The 14871-nt window shown below is 39.6% G+C and overlaps 2 protein-coding genes across 2 annotated transcripts in view; both read right to left on the minus strand.

Annotated features, from left to right (window-relative positions):
• LOC140927355 (uncharacterized) overlaps window positions 1-14871 on the minus strand; it is a 28151-nt gene that overhangs the window by 3696 nt on the left and 9584 nt on the right. Inside the window, exons 2-3 of the mRNA XM_073376984.1 lie at window positions 842-1333; window positions 311-502 (exon numbers count right to left, since the gene is read on the minus strand). Of these exons, the coding sequence (XP_073233085.1) occupies window positions 311-502; window positions 842-1333 (684 nt within the window). The remainder of the gene's footprint in view (window positions 1-310; window positions 503-841; window positions 1334-14871) is intronic.
• Window positions 11189-13667, minus strand: LOC140926479 (uncharacterized). The gene is made up of 4 exons (XM_073376213.1): window positions 13488-13667; window positions 13345-13359; window positions 12512-12652; window positions 11189-11380 (listed from the first exon to the last, which is right to left on the minus strand). The coding sequence occupies exons 1-4, from the start codon at window positions 13662-13664 to the stop codon at window positions 11303-11305; spliced, it is 411 nt and encodes a 136-aa protein (XP_073232314.1). The 5' UTR covers window positions 13665-13667; the 3' UTR covers window positions 11189-11302.

Raw genomic sequence — 14871 nt, forward strand, 5'->3', positions numbered from 1 at the left:
GTAAAGCGTCTCCAACTGGCTCGGTCTTGGGTAGTGCGTAACGCACAACGTACAATAGAGGATAAAAAATGTAAAATATCGATCTCTACAACTGAAACTGTTGCTTTATTAAGACATAAACTCGCTATTATTTCTTTGACCCACTCACTCGTTCATGAGTGCACACTATACTCCCAAGCACATGTCCTTTTGGCTCGTCACGCAATCCTCCCCAACGAACGTGGGGAAGTAACGCGTGAAGAAGCCCTAACTGAACGTCTGCGTGGGATGCTAGAGTGCAGACCTGTCATGACTGGAGATGGAAACTTACCGTTATAGTAAACAACGAAAGGCGCCTGCAGTTGCACATCTTAGGGAGGCTTAGAGTGTAAATTATCAGATAGAGTATGACCATAATCCAGCTGAAAATCATGATCCCTTTAAAGAAGTTTGCTTTTGCGTCTTCGGCCGCGAGGCCGTCCGTATACCTCAGGATACTTGCCCATGCTCCTAAAAGAGTGACCTAAGAGAGAAAAACACGGCAGGAAGTTTCTTAAGTAATTCCGTAATTCCGTGTAAGAACTGCTTTTGTCTTTAAGCACGAAGCGCAGAGCTCTTTCATTTACTTTTTCTAGTTAATCGGATGCGGTTTCGCTGCAGAAATGCCACACAGTAGTCAAAATGGCGGGCAATAAAAGATTGGTAAAAGATTTTCCGTATATCAAGAGCTAGAATGTGATCATGTAATCATGGCATAAATTGGAAATAGACTTAAAGCAGCACTGTTTCTCTTTTTTCTTAACACACACCAAATTAAATCAATTGCCAATTATACGAAAACATTTATAAGAGCAGTACTCACGAATTCAGCTATCTTGATGTAACAAAGAGGTGATTTGAGAAACCCAGTATCAATATTGATTTCACATCCACCTTGTGCGGCTTGTTGTTGAGGCTGCAGATACTGACCAGGGCCCCCCTGAATATAAACTGGTTGTCCTGGTTGCACAGGCTGACCAGGAGCACCCGGAACAAACCCCGTTTGTCCCGGTTGCATCTTCTGCCCCTCTTGCCCAGGCTGACCAACCGGGACATAGTAATACTGAATTGGCTGTCCCTGTGGCGTTGTGGTAGGTTGACCAGGAGGAACCTGGATAAAAACCGGCTGACCCGGTTGGGCAGGTTCTCCTGGCTGACCGGGCGCCATCTGGTACATAATTGGTTGAGCAGGGACAGCGGTAATCGGCCGTCCAGCTGAAGCTTGTTGTTGTTGAGACAGCACTGGTTGACCAGAGGGAGGTTGGGATTGAGTTTCCTGAACGACCGGAATTAGGGCAGGTTTTTCACTTTCCATCTAGAATGTAAAAAAGAGTGGCTAATTTGTTAATCATAGTATTCACTTTCTAAAAGGTGAAGATAGACAATTGTACAAATATACTGAACATAGTTCACAAATTGGTGCTTCAGTGAATCAGTGAGCAAGCCCAGTCGAAAGTAATCGAGCATGAGGTTCGAGATATTGAGTTTGATAACTGAACGTTCGATATTGACTACCTCTTGTTAAAGCTTATGAGAAATTACCTCTTGCTTTTTAAAAGCTGGAAAAACAGTAGTATCTTTCTATTACAGTTTGTCAGACAAGAGCGATATACCGTGATTATCCGTAATGAGACAGAACGGAAAACCATTTTGCAACTTGTTTATCACAGCTGCAAGGAGCCTCCCAAGCAAATGTTCTAGTCATCACGCATTTGTGGGCGAGGAACGCTTGACGAAGCCCCAAGAACGTCTGTTAAGTCCGCGAAAGTTGAGGGAAACCCACTGAAATAAATTGTTTTTCTTTCGAATTTCTTTAACCCATGTGAGACTTACCATAGCTCCACCTCCAAAGCCTTAGGAGGTAAAAGTTGAGAAGCAGTGAGTGAAGGTCAGTAAAGAGGCAATCGAGTGGAAAATACTTACTTTTTAATAACTTAGATTAGCGCGTTGTGTTCTTCCGCAATCTTTAAACTCTTGAACAGTGCAAATTTCTACAATGTAAGGAATGCTGTAAACAGGCTACACACGATCAATACGAAGAGTACCGTTGGTGACCTGGAAAATTCCTCAACTGGCACAAATCCTCGAACACTTACGAAGGCAAAATATTTTTCGGTTTTCTTTTCTGTTGATTGTATAAAACAAATAGATTTCATGTTACAGTGCGTCCTTTTCAGTAATATTTCACAGAAGGCATCGGAATGTGGCAAGAACATCAATTACACACTCGCCTGTGGTTAGTGTACCACTTTTTTGTTTTTACCACACTTTGACGTCATCTGTTACCTATTACTATACAGATGCACGGCAACACGGAATCTGTCTGTAATAAACTTAAAGAACAGTTGAACCTCTGTGTGAAACCCCCTTCGTAAGCGACTATTTAGCTCCCATAAGCGACCGTCGACTATCCAAAACACCAAAATCTTCCCAGTCAAATCATTACACCGTTGACTACAGTTGGAAACTGTCGCCAGACGAACACCTCTTCGTAAGCGACCGCGACCACTTTTTGGGGTTACGGTTTTACGGAATTTTCCATTGTTTTAGCCTCTTGTAGGCGACCACTTGACGCACGGCTTTCTCTCTATGCTCAACACTCAGACTATGCGAAGATCTTTTGGTCCTGACTAGTGCAATAGATAAAAACCGACATCGGAAACCAATCAATAAATCAGTAATTGTCGATAATCACTTTTTGACTGATATCGATTCAGTTTGGGTGAATCGATAGAGATCGATAGCAACAACTTAGCTTGTTGTCAGCGTTAACGAATGAACAATTTTAGCGATATCGTCGAGTTCATGATCTTTCATTACCTTCGTGGTTCAAAACCTAATAATGCATTGAACCCTGGGCCTCGTTTAAAAAACTTGCGAACAGCTAGCGATTGGGGTTATATTATGTGTTTTTATTTGTTCCTCCGCTTACTTTCGAATTATACTTCTTTTGCTTGTTAAGCTGATCGGTTTTATATAATTAAATACCCACTGAGCACCTTTTGCCTTCTTCGTCCGCAAAGTCGAAACGCAATTGAAACTGTACCGAATTGGCCTCCTCCCCGGCCTTCTCCTTTTCGCCCAACTTAGATTCGGCAGAAACGTAAATCGACGGGATTTACAGTCCTAGTGTTGGGTGTAATTTGTAAAATAAATTTCGCTACAAATTTACCCGTTCAAAGCCACTGAAACAATGTACATATGTTCAGGAAACAACGTTTTTTGCCAATGTAAATCGCCAAAACACATGGAAATTTAAGTGCCGATTAAAATCGATAATTTCGATAAAAATCAATTAAAATTGATAATCATCGATTAGCAACAATTTTTCCTATTTTTATTTTCAATTGAATCGATCAATTTTATCGATAGTTATCGATTATTATCGAGTATCGACTTTATCGACTGAACTGATCAGATGTAGTGACAATATGGATATATATGTATCGTAACCAAGAAATTGTGTGCAATGAATTCTCTAGCCTGCGTAGCTGGCGGGATTCCCCAGGGGGGGGGGGGGGGGCACTTGGATATTTTTGGGTGGGTGTGTGCCGCCCGGGACTGCAAATTGGCACCCTGTTCTAAAAAAAATTTCCCCTAAAATTGATACCCCGTTCTAGAATTCGCCCTAAAACTGATACCCCGTTCTAGAAATAGGCCATTTTTTTATACTCCGTTCTACGGTGCAAAGAGTACAACAGTTTGCTTGTTAACGCATTGAACCGTATTTTTAAAAGCAATCTGTCCTTGAATAATTTCAAATGGCTGCTTACAAAACTGGAGCTTTCGTGCGTTCGAAAAATTATACTCCGTTCTAGAAAACGCCTCTGAAATGGATACCCCGTTCTAAATCAGGAGCTTCAAAGTACCCCCCCCCCCCCGCCGGGCGGGATTCTTATGCCCGGGGAACGTTTTTTGGCGGCGGACGGACATCAAATTGACTCGTATACCCACCCTTCTCGCGTCTCCGCCGCGAAATTAATAGGGAGCTTTAACATCGACGACGGCAACGGCAGCGAAAACGTCAGCTTTAAAATGAACTCCCGTTTTTTCAAACGTTGTCACGTTTATTCTAATTGGCTGAAAATGGCACATGTAGGTGAATTTCCCTGGAGTATATTTCTTGAGGACCACACTCAACATGTTTAGGGAGAGAAAAAGAAATTCGTCGTCGCTTGTTTACGTCCTCCGTAAAACTTGCAGTTAGGCATTTTCACGTCGTAGTCGTGCAACAGAAATGCGTGATGCACTTGCAAAGTTTCTGTTTTGCGTAATAAACCTATTGCTTTTTTGACGTCCTCGTTGCCGTCGCCGTCATCGTTGCTTAAGCTTCCTAATACAGCACACCCACACTAATCCTGTCAGCTACGCAGGCTATGAATTCTCCTTCAAAAAAAGATGTGTTAGGACCTCTTCTCAGAAGAGACTCCAATGGCTCGATTCTCGAAAGCGACCATTTCCGGTATGCACTGCAACCACTGACTCTCTGCGGTTTGGGTGGAGGCACGCAAGCCAAAGCCACGGGGTCATAGCTTATGAAATCGAAATGATTTACTTGTTTGTCTGTGTTTTTGTTTCGTCATCTTTGAAGGGATTTGTATCAAAGCGGAGACGGCTTCTCCGTTCGAATTAAAAAACCCATTCAGAGCACAATCCCTTCATGCGCCAAAGAAGCGCAGTGAGTTTCTAAAACAATAACGGTGGTTTTTGGTACGGTGTCGCGGATCACGAAATGTGGTCACCTTTAGCCTACAGTCAACTCCCGGTAACTCGAACCCTCGATAACTTGAACCTCCCGCTAACTCGAAGCAAATTTTCATTTCCCTTTAGATCATTTTCTATATAATTTTACCCTCGACAACTCGAACTCCCAATAACTCGAACTTTTTTATATTTCCCTTGAAGGTTCGAATTATCGGGAGTCGACTGTATTTTGTTCTTTTAATAACAAATGCAAATCTAAAACTCGAGAAGTTTAGTAACTTGACTCCAGTTTCCAACACATCGAATAATCCTTGGGATTTTTATCTTAAGTTTACAAAACAAACACTGATATAAGTTATGTGTATAGTTCACATAAATTTGATAAAATTATTACATTTTCTGTTGTATATCTCCATTCAATGTTTCCATTGCGAGTCCGTGTGACTAACTATCTCAGTTTACGGTTCATTTTCGTCACGACGCCAACATTTTTAAGTATCTACTTGTTGTTACTTTCGACAAGTGTAGCATGAAATGAAAGGCATATTTTTGCCCATTCTTCCTCTATGTAGCCCGATATTTAGACTCTCTCAGTTGGGTCATCAGTCTTAGATAAAGTATTTTTGAAAAGATGTCCAAATTCAGTTCGCGAAGCTGCAAACTTCGTGCTACTTGCGAAACATTTATAGCTAAATTTAGCAACATTTTATGTTAGCGTGAACATATGTACACGATATTGCCTAAGTATGACAATTGCTCAAATCGATATTCCCAATAGCGCTTTATACTATTACTAAAAATAGGTTTTGTCACCTTAGACCCCCCGCGTGACTCAGACAAACTTTGCATTCTACTCCAAGGCTTTGTATGGGAAAAATACGTTTCCGACATGAAAATTGTTCATAAAATTCGCAGTGAGCGTTTTTAAAATGTTTTTTGAGCATAATTCCAATATATAAAAGGTACTACTGCTATTGGGAGCAAAACCTGGTCCAGTAACCTAAATAAATGGTTAAAATCAGAAAATAAAGCCACTCGAACAAAGAAGGCTACTGAAATCGGATCCCTAGCTCTCTGTCTTAGGCAGAAAGTACCGTTATGCACTGAAACATGACATAACATTATTGGCTGTGTAATACTCCAAAACCGAAATTGCCAAAGAGAAAATCGAGTTCGGATGTGCTTCTGGCAAGCCTGTGACAGAATATCTAAGGTGAAAAGCACACCAATATTAGCACAGACCGGAAATTGTATAAGTTTGTTCTGTTGTTGTGCGGCCAGGTAGACCATATGAATCTGCGACATTATATCCTGTAGTACTAAGTAGCGTAACATAAGCACTCGAAAAACAAATTGAGCAACCTTTGTTTATAAATTTAGCCAAATGCACCGTTTCACGCACGGCTATGAAGCCCTGCTCTCCACACATTTTCACATAATTTTACCCACAGCATTAGGACGCCGCATAAGAAATAAAACTACTCATCTGTATAGGTTTTTCCACGTTTAACGCTGTCTTGGCACGAGTTGATTATTTTTAGGTTATTTATTATCGAAACCAAGCTGGATTTTGTTTCCTTTAACGATAAACATCTTCAAAGACGAAGAAAATTTGTTGCCGAACGTGACTTTCCCATACTAAACTCTTACACTGGTCAGGTTTAATGTCTGAGTGACAGCAGGGACCAGAATTTTGTGACGTCATTAGTAGAAAGCGCTATTAATAGATCGGTTGCAGTAAAATAGCTAGTATATTATATCAATACACATCAGGGGCACCCAACGATTGTTTTCTGTAAAATATCTGTTCGGAGAAGCAAAAATTGCCTAGAATTTTCTATAGCTTGAGGAAGGTTAAACATTTCTAGATGACCGTTCCACCATGTGCAATTATCGTAGCATATGTAATGAATTCCCCTACGATTGTCTAGAGTTTAATTTTTCGCATGTCAGTCCCCAAATCAGCCTATTTTTCGTAGAAAAGAAAACCTAAAATTTTCGAGGAATCAGAAAAATTCCCACTTTCGTAAAACTGAAAATTACATCTAACATTTTCTGGAAAATAATACTGACTCAGGTTGCCCTAAGACGACCGAACAGATACAAATTTTATAGCGCCGTTTAGAATGCATTTCTTGAGATCTGAAAGTAATCTGGATAGCCTAAAAACTGTTTTAAATGCATTTAGGAGGAAACCATCGGTGGGTGCCCCTGACACATGTTGCACGTTTAGAAAAAGTTGATATATTTGTATGTCAAATAAGAGCTTAGGAAATAGCTTAGCTTACCTTAAACTTTGCGGCTATTATATCCAAGAGCTCTTGCTGTACGATGTCCTATGCCAAAAGAGGATCACTTTAATGTTGTAACACTGCAAAACGCTCGAGCAGGATTTATATATGGATGTTTTGTGGGTGGGCGTTGCTGATCTAGCGAGCTGCTAAAACGTCATGCCAAAGGTCACACAGCAGGTGTGATCCTAATTGTTGTATTTTCTCAGAACAAAAAACCGGAACTTATTAACTCACATAATCCTCCGCCTCTATGCTTACTTTGAATTATATGCTATTTTGCAAAAGTTGTATGGGTACTGCCTAATTAGTTCATAACCTTTACAGCTGTCTTTGCATAGATAAAGAACTCACGATTATTCGTGATTTGGCCTTCAATATGGACCAATTACCGGAAGTCATGCTACTTTTGCGAAATCACTTATGTCAGGTGCAGCACTATGATACATGACGTCTGGTCCGTCTGATCAAAAAGGAAAAAATAAAAACATACTCTTATGTAGCAACCACTGAGAATGATGGAACAGGGAAAACAATAACGAAGGCTGCCGCTATTTAAGAGTAACCCTGACTGACTCTTGAAAAAGGACGGCCGCTTTAATAAATTGTTGAGATGTTTTTCACGTTCGCAATCCGAACAGCCGGACACAGCTTTTATTATTTCGTAATAAAACGGGAAGGTATGTAATTGTAATATTGTGTGTCTTTTTTCCACGAATTTGCTTAAACACTCTTAAACCCTTTTCCTTCTAACAGACAAAGCACAAACATTCTACTGTCAACAAATGATCTTAAGTCAGTTGTGTAGCAAGAATATGAGTAGAAGGAATATAGATGCAAAATACTGTTTTACGTAAAAAGTATTACTTCATTAATTAAATAGTAGTTAAGATAATACAATCGTAAAACATTAGGAATCAGTAATAGTATTATAACCATCAATCACAGAATTCTTGATATGTTGACGAAAACTGGAAAACGGTTTTCTTAACAGCAATAGATAAAGACTTCCAAAGTTTTGGACCAGTGTAACTGAGAGAAAGAATGCTGTATTGAGTGGTATGAACTACGGTGGTCCGTAAGTGACATTACAATTTTTTTTTGCTTAATTTAACGCGCGATAAGTTAAAATTATCGCGCGATAATTGGTCAGTTTATCGCTCTATAAATTGCAAAATGATGGTTGATGTTGCGTGACAAAGGGCAAAATGGTTTTTCCTCTTGAAGGTTTTTGTTGGAGTGAAGTTCTTTCCTGTTTTCAAAGTGTATTTCAGAGAGAGTTAGAGTTATTAAATTCTGTGGATATCCTCTCTTTGTAAGGTGCTTTTGGAATTCTTCTAGTCGGTTTTGAAAGTTTTCTTTTGAAGAATTTGTTCTGAGTAATGAAAGGGCTTCGCCTTTTATGAAGCCCTTCTTGACCCCTAATGGGTGGCAAGACGTGAAATGTGTATATTGAAATGTTTCACTTGGCTTAAAATGCCACGTTCCTACGTCGAGAATTGACGTACTGTTAGAACGTTTCCCTTTGTGACACAATTGTATCCAGAAATGTGACTTTGTTCTCAGAGATTTCTGCTGTGGCGTGGTGATTATGACACGTGGGTGGAAAGCGTGAGTCAGGCTTGTCAAACCCTTATGATATTTCAGTATGATCTTTATCCGACAGGCCCCGATCTGCAACGTGCGAGTACAACCTGTGGATGTCATGTTCATGGGCACGATTAGAAGACACTAAATGAAAAACAAACGTTCAAAGTTGTAAAGACAGCCGGACTAAAATGTCCTCGAAAAACAATGGTAAAGGTGCCGTAAAAAGTACTTTATAGCCATATAAATTAAAAGAACAAATACCCCCGGACAAAGAGGTCAGTACACAAACTGAATACAACTTTACACAGCCAATGAGAACAAAAGATAAAGCAGCCAATCAAATCACACTACTGAAGAATGCAAACGAGTATAAAAGAGACTAAGAAATTCCTTTAACTGAAATGAAACAGAGAGACTTCTCTGGTCTTCTCTATCGTTCCCTAGAATTCGATATGAATGAATTGAAGATATTAACAAAACAAGAAGGGCTTAGTTTATGGTACCACTGATAAACAAAAGAAAGAATTTCAAGATGAATTATATCAGAGAATTTTAGGAGTCTGAGAGACTTCAGCAATGGCTCAGAATGAGATCTAGGGTCAGAAAAAGTCATTATTCTGACGGTTTGCCACCCCTCTTGGTAAACGTCCAACCTTGGAACTACATATTAGCACAGACGCTTCTTAATTACGCTTCTTTCTTGAAAATGGTAGAACCCAATAACATTTGTTTTTGCGTTGGTGCAGGTTATTGCTCATCACCGTGTTCTTTAAGAGTTTAGGTCTAGAGGGTCACGTGTTGACTAATAGAATTCAAACTGCTAAGAATATCCAACCTCGTCCCCAGAGCTTTTCCCTCAAAAAATGGTTGGGACCGCCCCACCCATTTTTTGAGGAAAAAACCCTGGGGACGAGGTTAAAGAATATCTTGTTACACTTGGCAAAGAGAAAAAACGTACTCCACTTTTACAGTAAAACTGAGCTAACTTGAACTCCCTACTATCTAGAACTAATTTTACTTTTGCTTTGGCGCCTCTCAGACTTTTTAACAATAACAGACCAAATTCTCGCTCGTTCATTGGTCGGGAGGCATGTCTATGACAGTTTATCAATTTCCTTGGGAGTTTTCAAAGTGAGGCTCTTGTGTATCAGTATTCTTTTATGTTGAGATAAAACTACTTTCGAGCAAGTGATGTTAGAGTTTACAGTTCATTTATTATAGTGGTTATGTAGGTAAATGTTACAGCTCCCGGAGTTTTAAAAGAATGATAATTAAACAGTGATTATAGGAAAATTCTCTTTGGAGTTGATCGGGGGTCGCAATTTTTAGAATGGTATGGCGGGCATGGTTTTCTCTCAGTACAATTTGTGTGCCGATTATGATGAGTTTTCGTGCACATCCTGACAAACATCACAGTTTTTTCATGAATAGTTCGCGATCAGTAGCAAGAATTCATCTTGTCATTAAATGTAGACCCGTTTAACTTTTTATTTGTTAAAATGGGAAAGTTCGCAAAAGAAAACAATAGGAGTTTTTTAATCACGACGGTTTCGCAATAGACCTTTAAAGCTTGCATATTGTATATTTTGCTCTCTGTTACCCCAGAGAAATGTTTCTTTCAAATGTCGTCATATACACTTGCATCCACTTGAATATGTATGTACATGTATACATATATAATTTATGAAAAGACAAAAGGCAAATTCCCTGGAGAGCATCACGTGGTCTTAATTTGAAAGGCAAAACATACAAGCTAAAAAGGTCTATTGGTACGCGATGTTATGACTCCTACTTTTCAGGCCGAAACAATCAAGTGAAACGGACACAGCTGGCGGGGACTGGCGCTAAAACGGTCTGCGGTTTTAGAGAGGCCGGTCCGACAATTGCAAAGAGAAGCAAATACTGTATTTGACGGCCGACTTAACTTCAGTTAACTTGTGCCACTTGCTGAACGTTTGACGACGCTCGAAAACAATTCACACGAGCAAACCTTATTTGAATGTAAGCAGTAGCTGCCTCGTTACATCACTGTTACATGTTCACTTCAGTTACTCGCGGTTTGAAAATTAAAGTAAACTTTTCGCTTCTCCCTTTCGTCTAGGACCATACAACAAGCAAAACACTGGCACTCGTCCGATCGATCACTGAAGTTAAATACAATCGCGACACTATATTATTGTTCTTTAATTCTGAACTAAACCTTTTCTCCTGTCATCAAACATTTACCACAGGAACTAAAACAGGAATGAACAAATATGTCATAACACAGGGGCACCCAACGTCAATTTTCGGAAAATATCTGTTCAGTAGACAATTTGAGATCTAGAATTTTCGGAACATTTGTTTTAAAATTTCTTGCTTGTCTACCTCTCCTAGGATTTTCGAACATCTAAAAAATGGTATAATTGCCCATTTTAACGGATTTTTACCCTAAAAAGCTCACCTAGAATTTTCGGGAGCCTTTTTCTGGCTGAAATTTTCGAAAAGGTAAGTTTTGATCCCTATAATTTTCGGATCACTAAGACTTTCAGCTAGGAAATCCGAACAGGATAAAAATATGCCTGTATCTACCATATAACTAAATACTAAAATACGTTTAACAATACTATGTTTAAGTTTAAGTGAACTATATTCTCGTTGAGTGCCCCTGATAACAGTTGACCAAACAATTTTAGGAGCCACAGTTGATTGACATTTGATCACATCTTTCCTCGCATTTTCATGAAGTGAAACACAGCCTCAATGATGAATGCAACCATGGAGAAGAATCCAAAGGCCTTAGAGGAAAGAAAAATAAGACATATTAGTCTAAGACAGAAAATTTCGATTTCATGTGTCTGTACGAACATTCTCCATAGGAAGTGACAGAGACCCCTACAATATTGCAGTCTTGAAAATTAAGAAAGGCTTAAGAAACTGAACCCTTGGAAGCACAAGAATCACTTCAGCAATTTCCCGTAGCGTAGCATATTAAACGTTTATCTCAAAAGTTGTTGTGGCAGCTTGTTGCTTAAAGCGAGTTAACCCTATTCAGAGCAGACGTTCTGGGCGTTTTTCAGCTTCCTTCCTTCCTTTGTAAAACTTCAAAACCCCTAAAATGATACGACCACCATAGTTCCATAGAATAATGTACTCACATAGGAGCCCATCGTGTTCTCATCATATCCAACATCTTGGAAAAATGTGATTGACTCAATGACGTAATTTGACGTCATTATGACGCTGGAGAGGCCGGCGGGGGTTGGTGAATACCCTCTCCCCAAGTTTGCATGTTTAAGCATGCACAAAATTTAAGGTTGGCAGTGTTTTGCATCCTCCCACTCCCTTTTGCGTAAAGTCAGTTACATGTCAACGGGTGCAGTGGAACCTTTATTGAGGGGACACCCTCAGGGCCAAGGTAAGTGTCCCCTGAATGGAGGTTGGGCTGGGGTTTGTTAATAATAAACCAATAAGTTAAATATTTTTCTTCTATTGTACCTCGGCATCTGCTGTAGTCATTATTTCAAACAGCTAGATAATGTATAAAAAATCATGATTGAATTATCTCGGCGACGCAGTGTGTGTTGAATTCCAACAAGTGCAATACATCCATTTAAGTGAGATAGTTCATGCTTTGAAAGCTGTCGCCGTTGCATTGCATTGTGACTCGTGTATACTTAAACTTGTCAATAATTTTGTGGTCACTAACTTTTTGAGTGCTAAGGAATCCGCTGCGCTGAATGAATGTTAAACCCAGGTTTTAGGACCCAGAAAAGGTGTCCCTTTCCCCTGAATAGAGGTTTCCCTTCAACAGAGGTAACAAATACAAAGATTATGTGAACATTTTACCGGGACCAAATTTTGTGTCCCCTGAACAATAGAGGTGTCACAAAGGAGAGGTTTATAGTTTGTTGTTTTTTCCTACATACCGCTGCTGCAATCAGCTTATCTACTGAAAATCCAGACGGGCGATAACCACCATGAATGTCGTTCCATCTCCTGGCATCATCAGCTATCAGAGAGGAACTGATCAAAAGAAACACTGACACAACAGCATCGAAGATCATCACCTACAATGCAATTTCAAGAAAGTCACAGAGTTTAACGAGCTGTGTTTTGGTTTCTATATACGGGAACTAGGTAGACTAAGTATCCAAAAATGACGAACCGAAGACCAAAAAAATCAAAGAACAGTACGCTCCCTATTATTCCTGGCGCAAAAATATGCCTTCCTGAGTTTGGGCATTCGCATGCGGCAGTGACATGCTAATTCTGTTTGCCAACCTGTTGCAGGCGATCAGATTGTGGGGACGTTGCAAAAAGATGTGAGCAGGAAAAACAGCGAGAGGGTGACGTCTTTCCTTCCTTTTTTAACCCTCGCTCTCTTACTTAGCGCTGCAGTCCATTATCTGAACGCCTGCGGGACTTTTTACGAGCACTTCCTCCAGTAAAAGGCCTTAACAATTTTGGGTAATTTCGAGCAATATAACTTGTTTCCTATTTCGAATATGTAATGAGAAAACTGAGTCATATTCAAAGCTTTTGGTGCCAATGGAGGATCTTGTGACAAATTTAAAATTGCAAAGGACCACTCAAAATGTCGTTACAGAAACTTAGTATACTATTATCGTCCCAAGTGCCGTTAGCAGGTGGTGTTTGGAATTGGTGGGAAAGGTGACTAAGATGATAACACCAAACAAGCTGGGAGATGGTTATCACTGTATTCAACCATGTAATTTTTTTCATAATATGAGACTCTTACCAGCAAGTCCCCGCATAGAGCGGTTTTCACTTGACTGTCGTAAAACCAAAACCAAAGTAAATACACTAGCCAACCAAAGGTCGTAGTAAAACCAAAACCAAAACCAAAACCAATCCCTTTCGACAGTCAAGTGAAAACCGCTCTATAGTGAAATCGATCGCAAGTTTAAATATCGATATCGCGTCGAAGACGATACAACAAAATGAAACAAGTCTGGCGATAACCAAGAGCCACGAGGTGATGGTGGCAAAGAGAAAAAAGTCCATCCGCCCCCAGGAACTTGAACCTTTAAAGTCGGCAGCCAAGGAAAACGCTATCATCAACAATAACTAAAAGGATAAGAACAAAACATAAACTGCGTCGAAAGATAGTACGTTCAAGAAAGGTGCTTCAAGAGGGTGCTTTGGTAACGACTTATATAAAACAATAGCAGATTTTACGTTACTATATATTTTGTGTCTTTAGAATAAAAGAGAGGCAGGAGTTGATTTTGTTTTGACGAAAAAAGATAGAACAAACCAAAAAGAAATCCGACAAACTTGCGATTGTTGGGAGACCAAATTCTTTTTTCCTGCAAAGTGTTTATAACTCAAACGGTTAAAACTTTCAAGGGCTAGATAGCTTGGAAGGGAGCACTTTTTGCTTGCAGGTAACAACATTTTTCTTTTTCTTTTCTTTCCTCTCAGTTTCTCTCTCTCTGTCTCTGTCTCTGTCTCTCTCTCTCTCTCTCTCTCTCTCTCTCTCTCTCTCTCTCTCTCTCTCTCTCTCTCTCTCTCTCTCTCTCTCTCTCTCTCTCTCTCTCTCTCCCTCTCTCCCTCTCTCTCTCTCTCTCTCTCTCTCTCTCTCTCTCTCTCTCTCTCTCTCTCTCTGTCTCTCTTCGTTTTTGGTTTTTGTTTTTTGCTTTTTAATTTGACATCGTGGGGTGTATTTTATCTTATTTCAACTCTTACACTGTTCCACTCGCTAGTTAAAATTAAATTTGTACTCAGTTAAACTCGCGCTTAGCTGTGACTTAGCTCGCAAAGAAACGCTTAATTGCTTGGCTGTTTACGTCAGCCTCATCAGTATGGGCATTTTTTTTGGTATGGGGGATGTATAATATACTATTAAAAAGGAACTTGCAAATTCAACAATTTTGATTATTCCAGGGACTATGTACTCCTTGGTAAGACTTGGAGCCTTTTCAGTGTCTTGATTCTCTGTATCCGCCATCTTTTTTAATAAAGGCTATCTAACATAAAAAAATGTTAAATTATGTGTTAAATTAGGCAAGTTACCAGTAAAATTAAAGGGAAGTTCTTTTCATTGCTAAGCCGCTATAGCAGTGGAAAAAGAGGAAAAGAGACTGGGTTTCAGAGCCGGCAAGTGTTAAAAGTTCATGCAGTATTTTCAGGCGCGCTTTTTTACAATTTACTCTTGAGTATCCTCTGTTTTTGAAGCGAGAAAGATACTGAATTACAGCTGGCGGGTAATTAGTATAGGCAATAGCATGATTTGTAGTGATATTTGCAATAAATACCACGAGTT

This window comes from Porites lutea, chromosome 2 (assembly GCF_958299795.1).
Source record: "Porites lutea chromosome 2, jaPorLute2.1, whole genome shotgun sequence".
NCBI classification, from domain to species: domain Eukaryota; kingdom Metazoa; phylum Cnidaria; class Anthozoa; order Scleractinia; family Poritidae; genus Porites; species Porites lutea.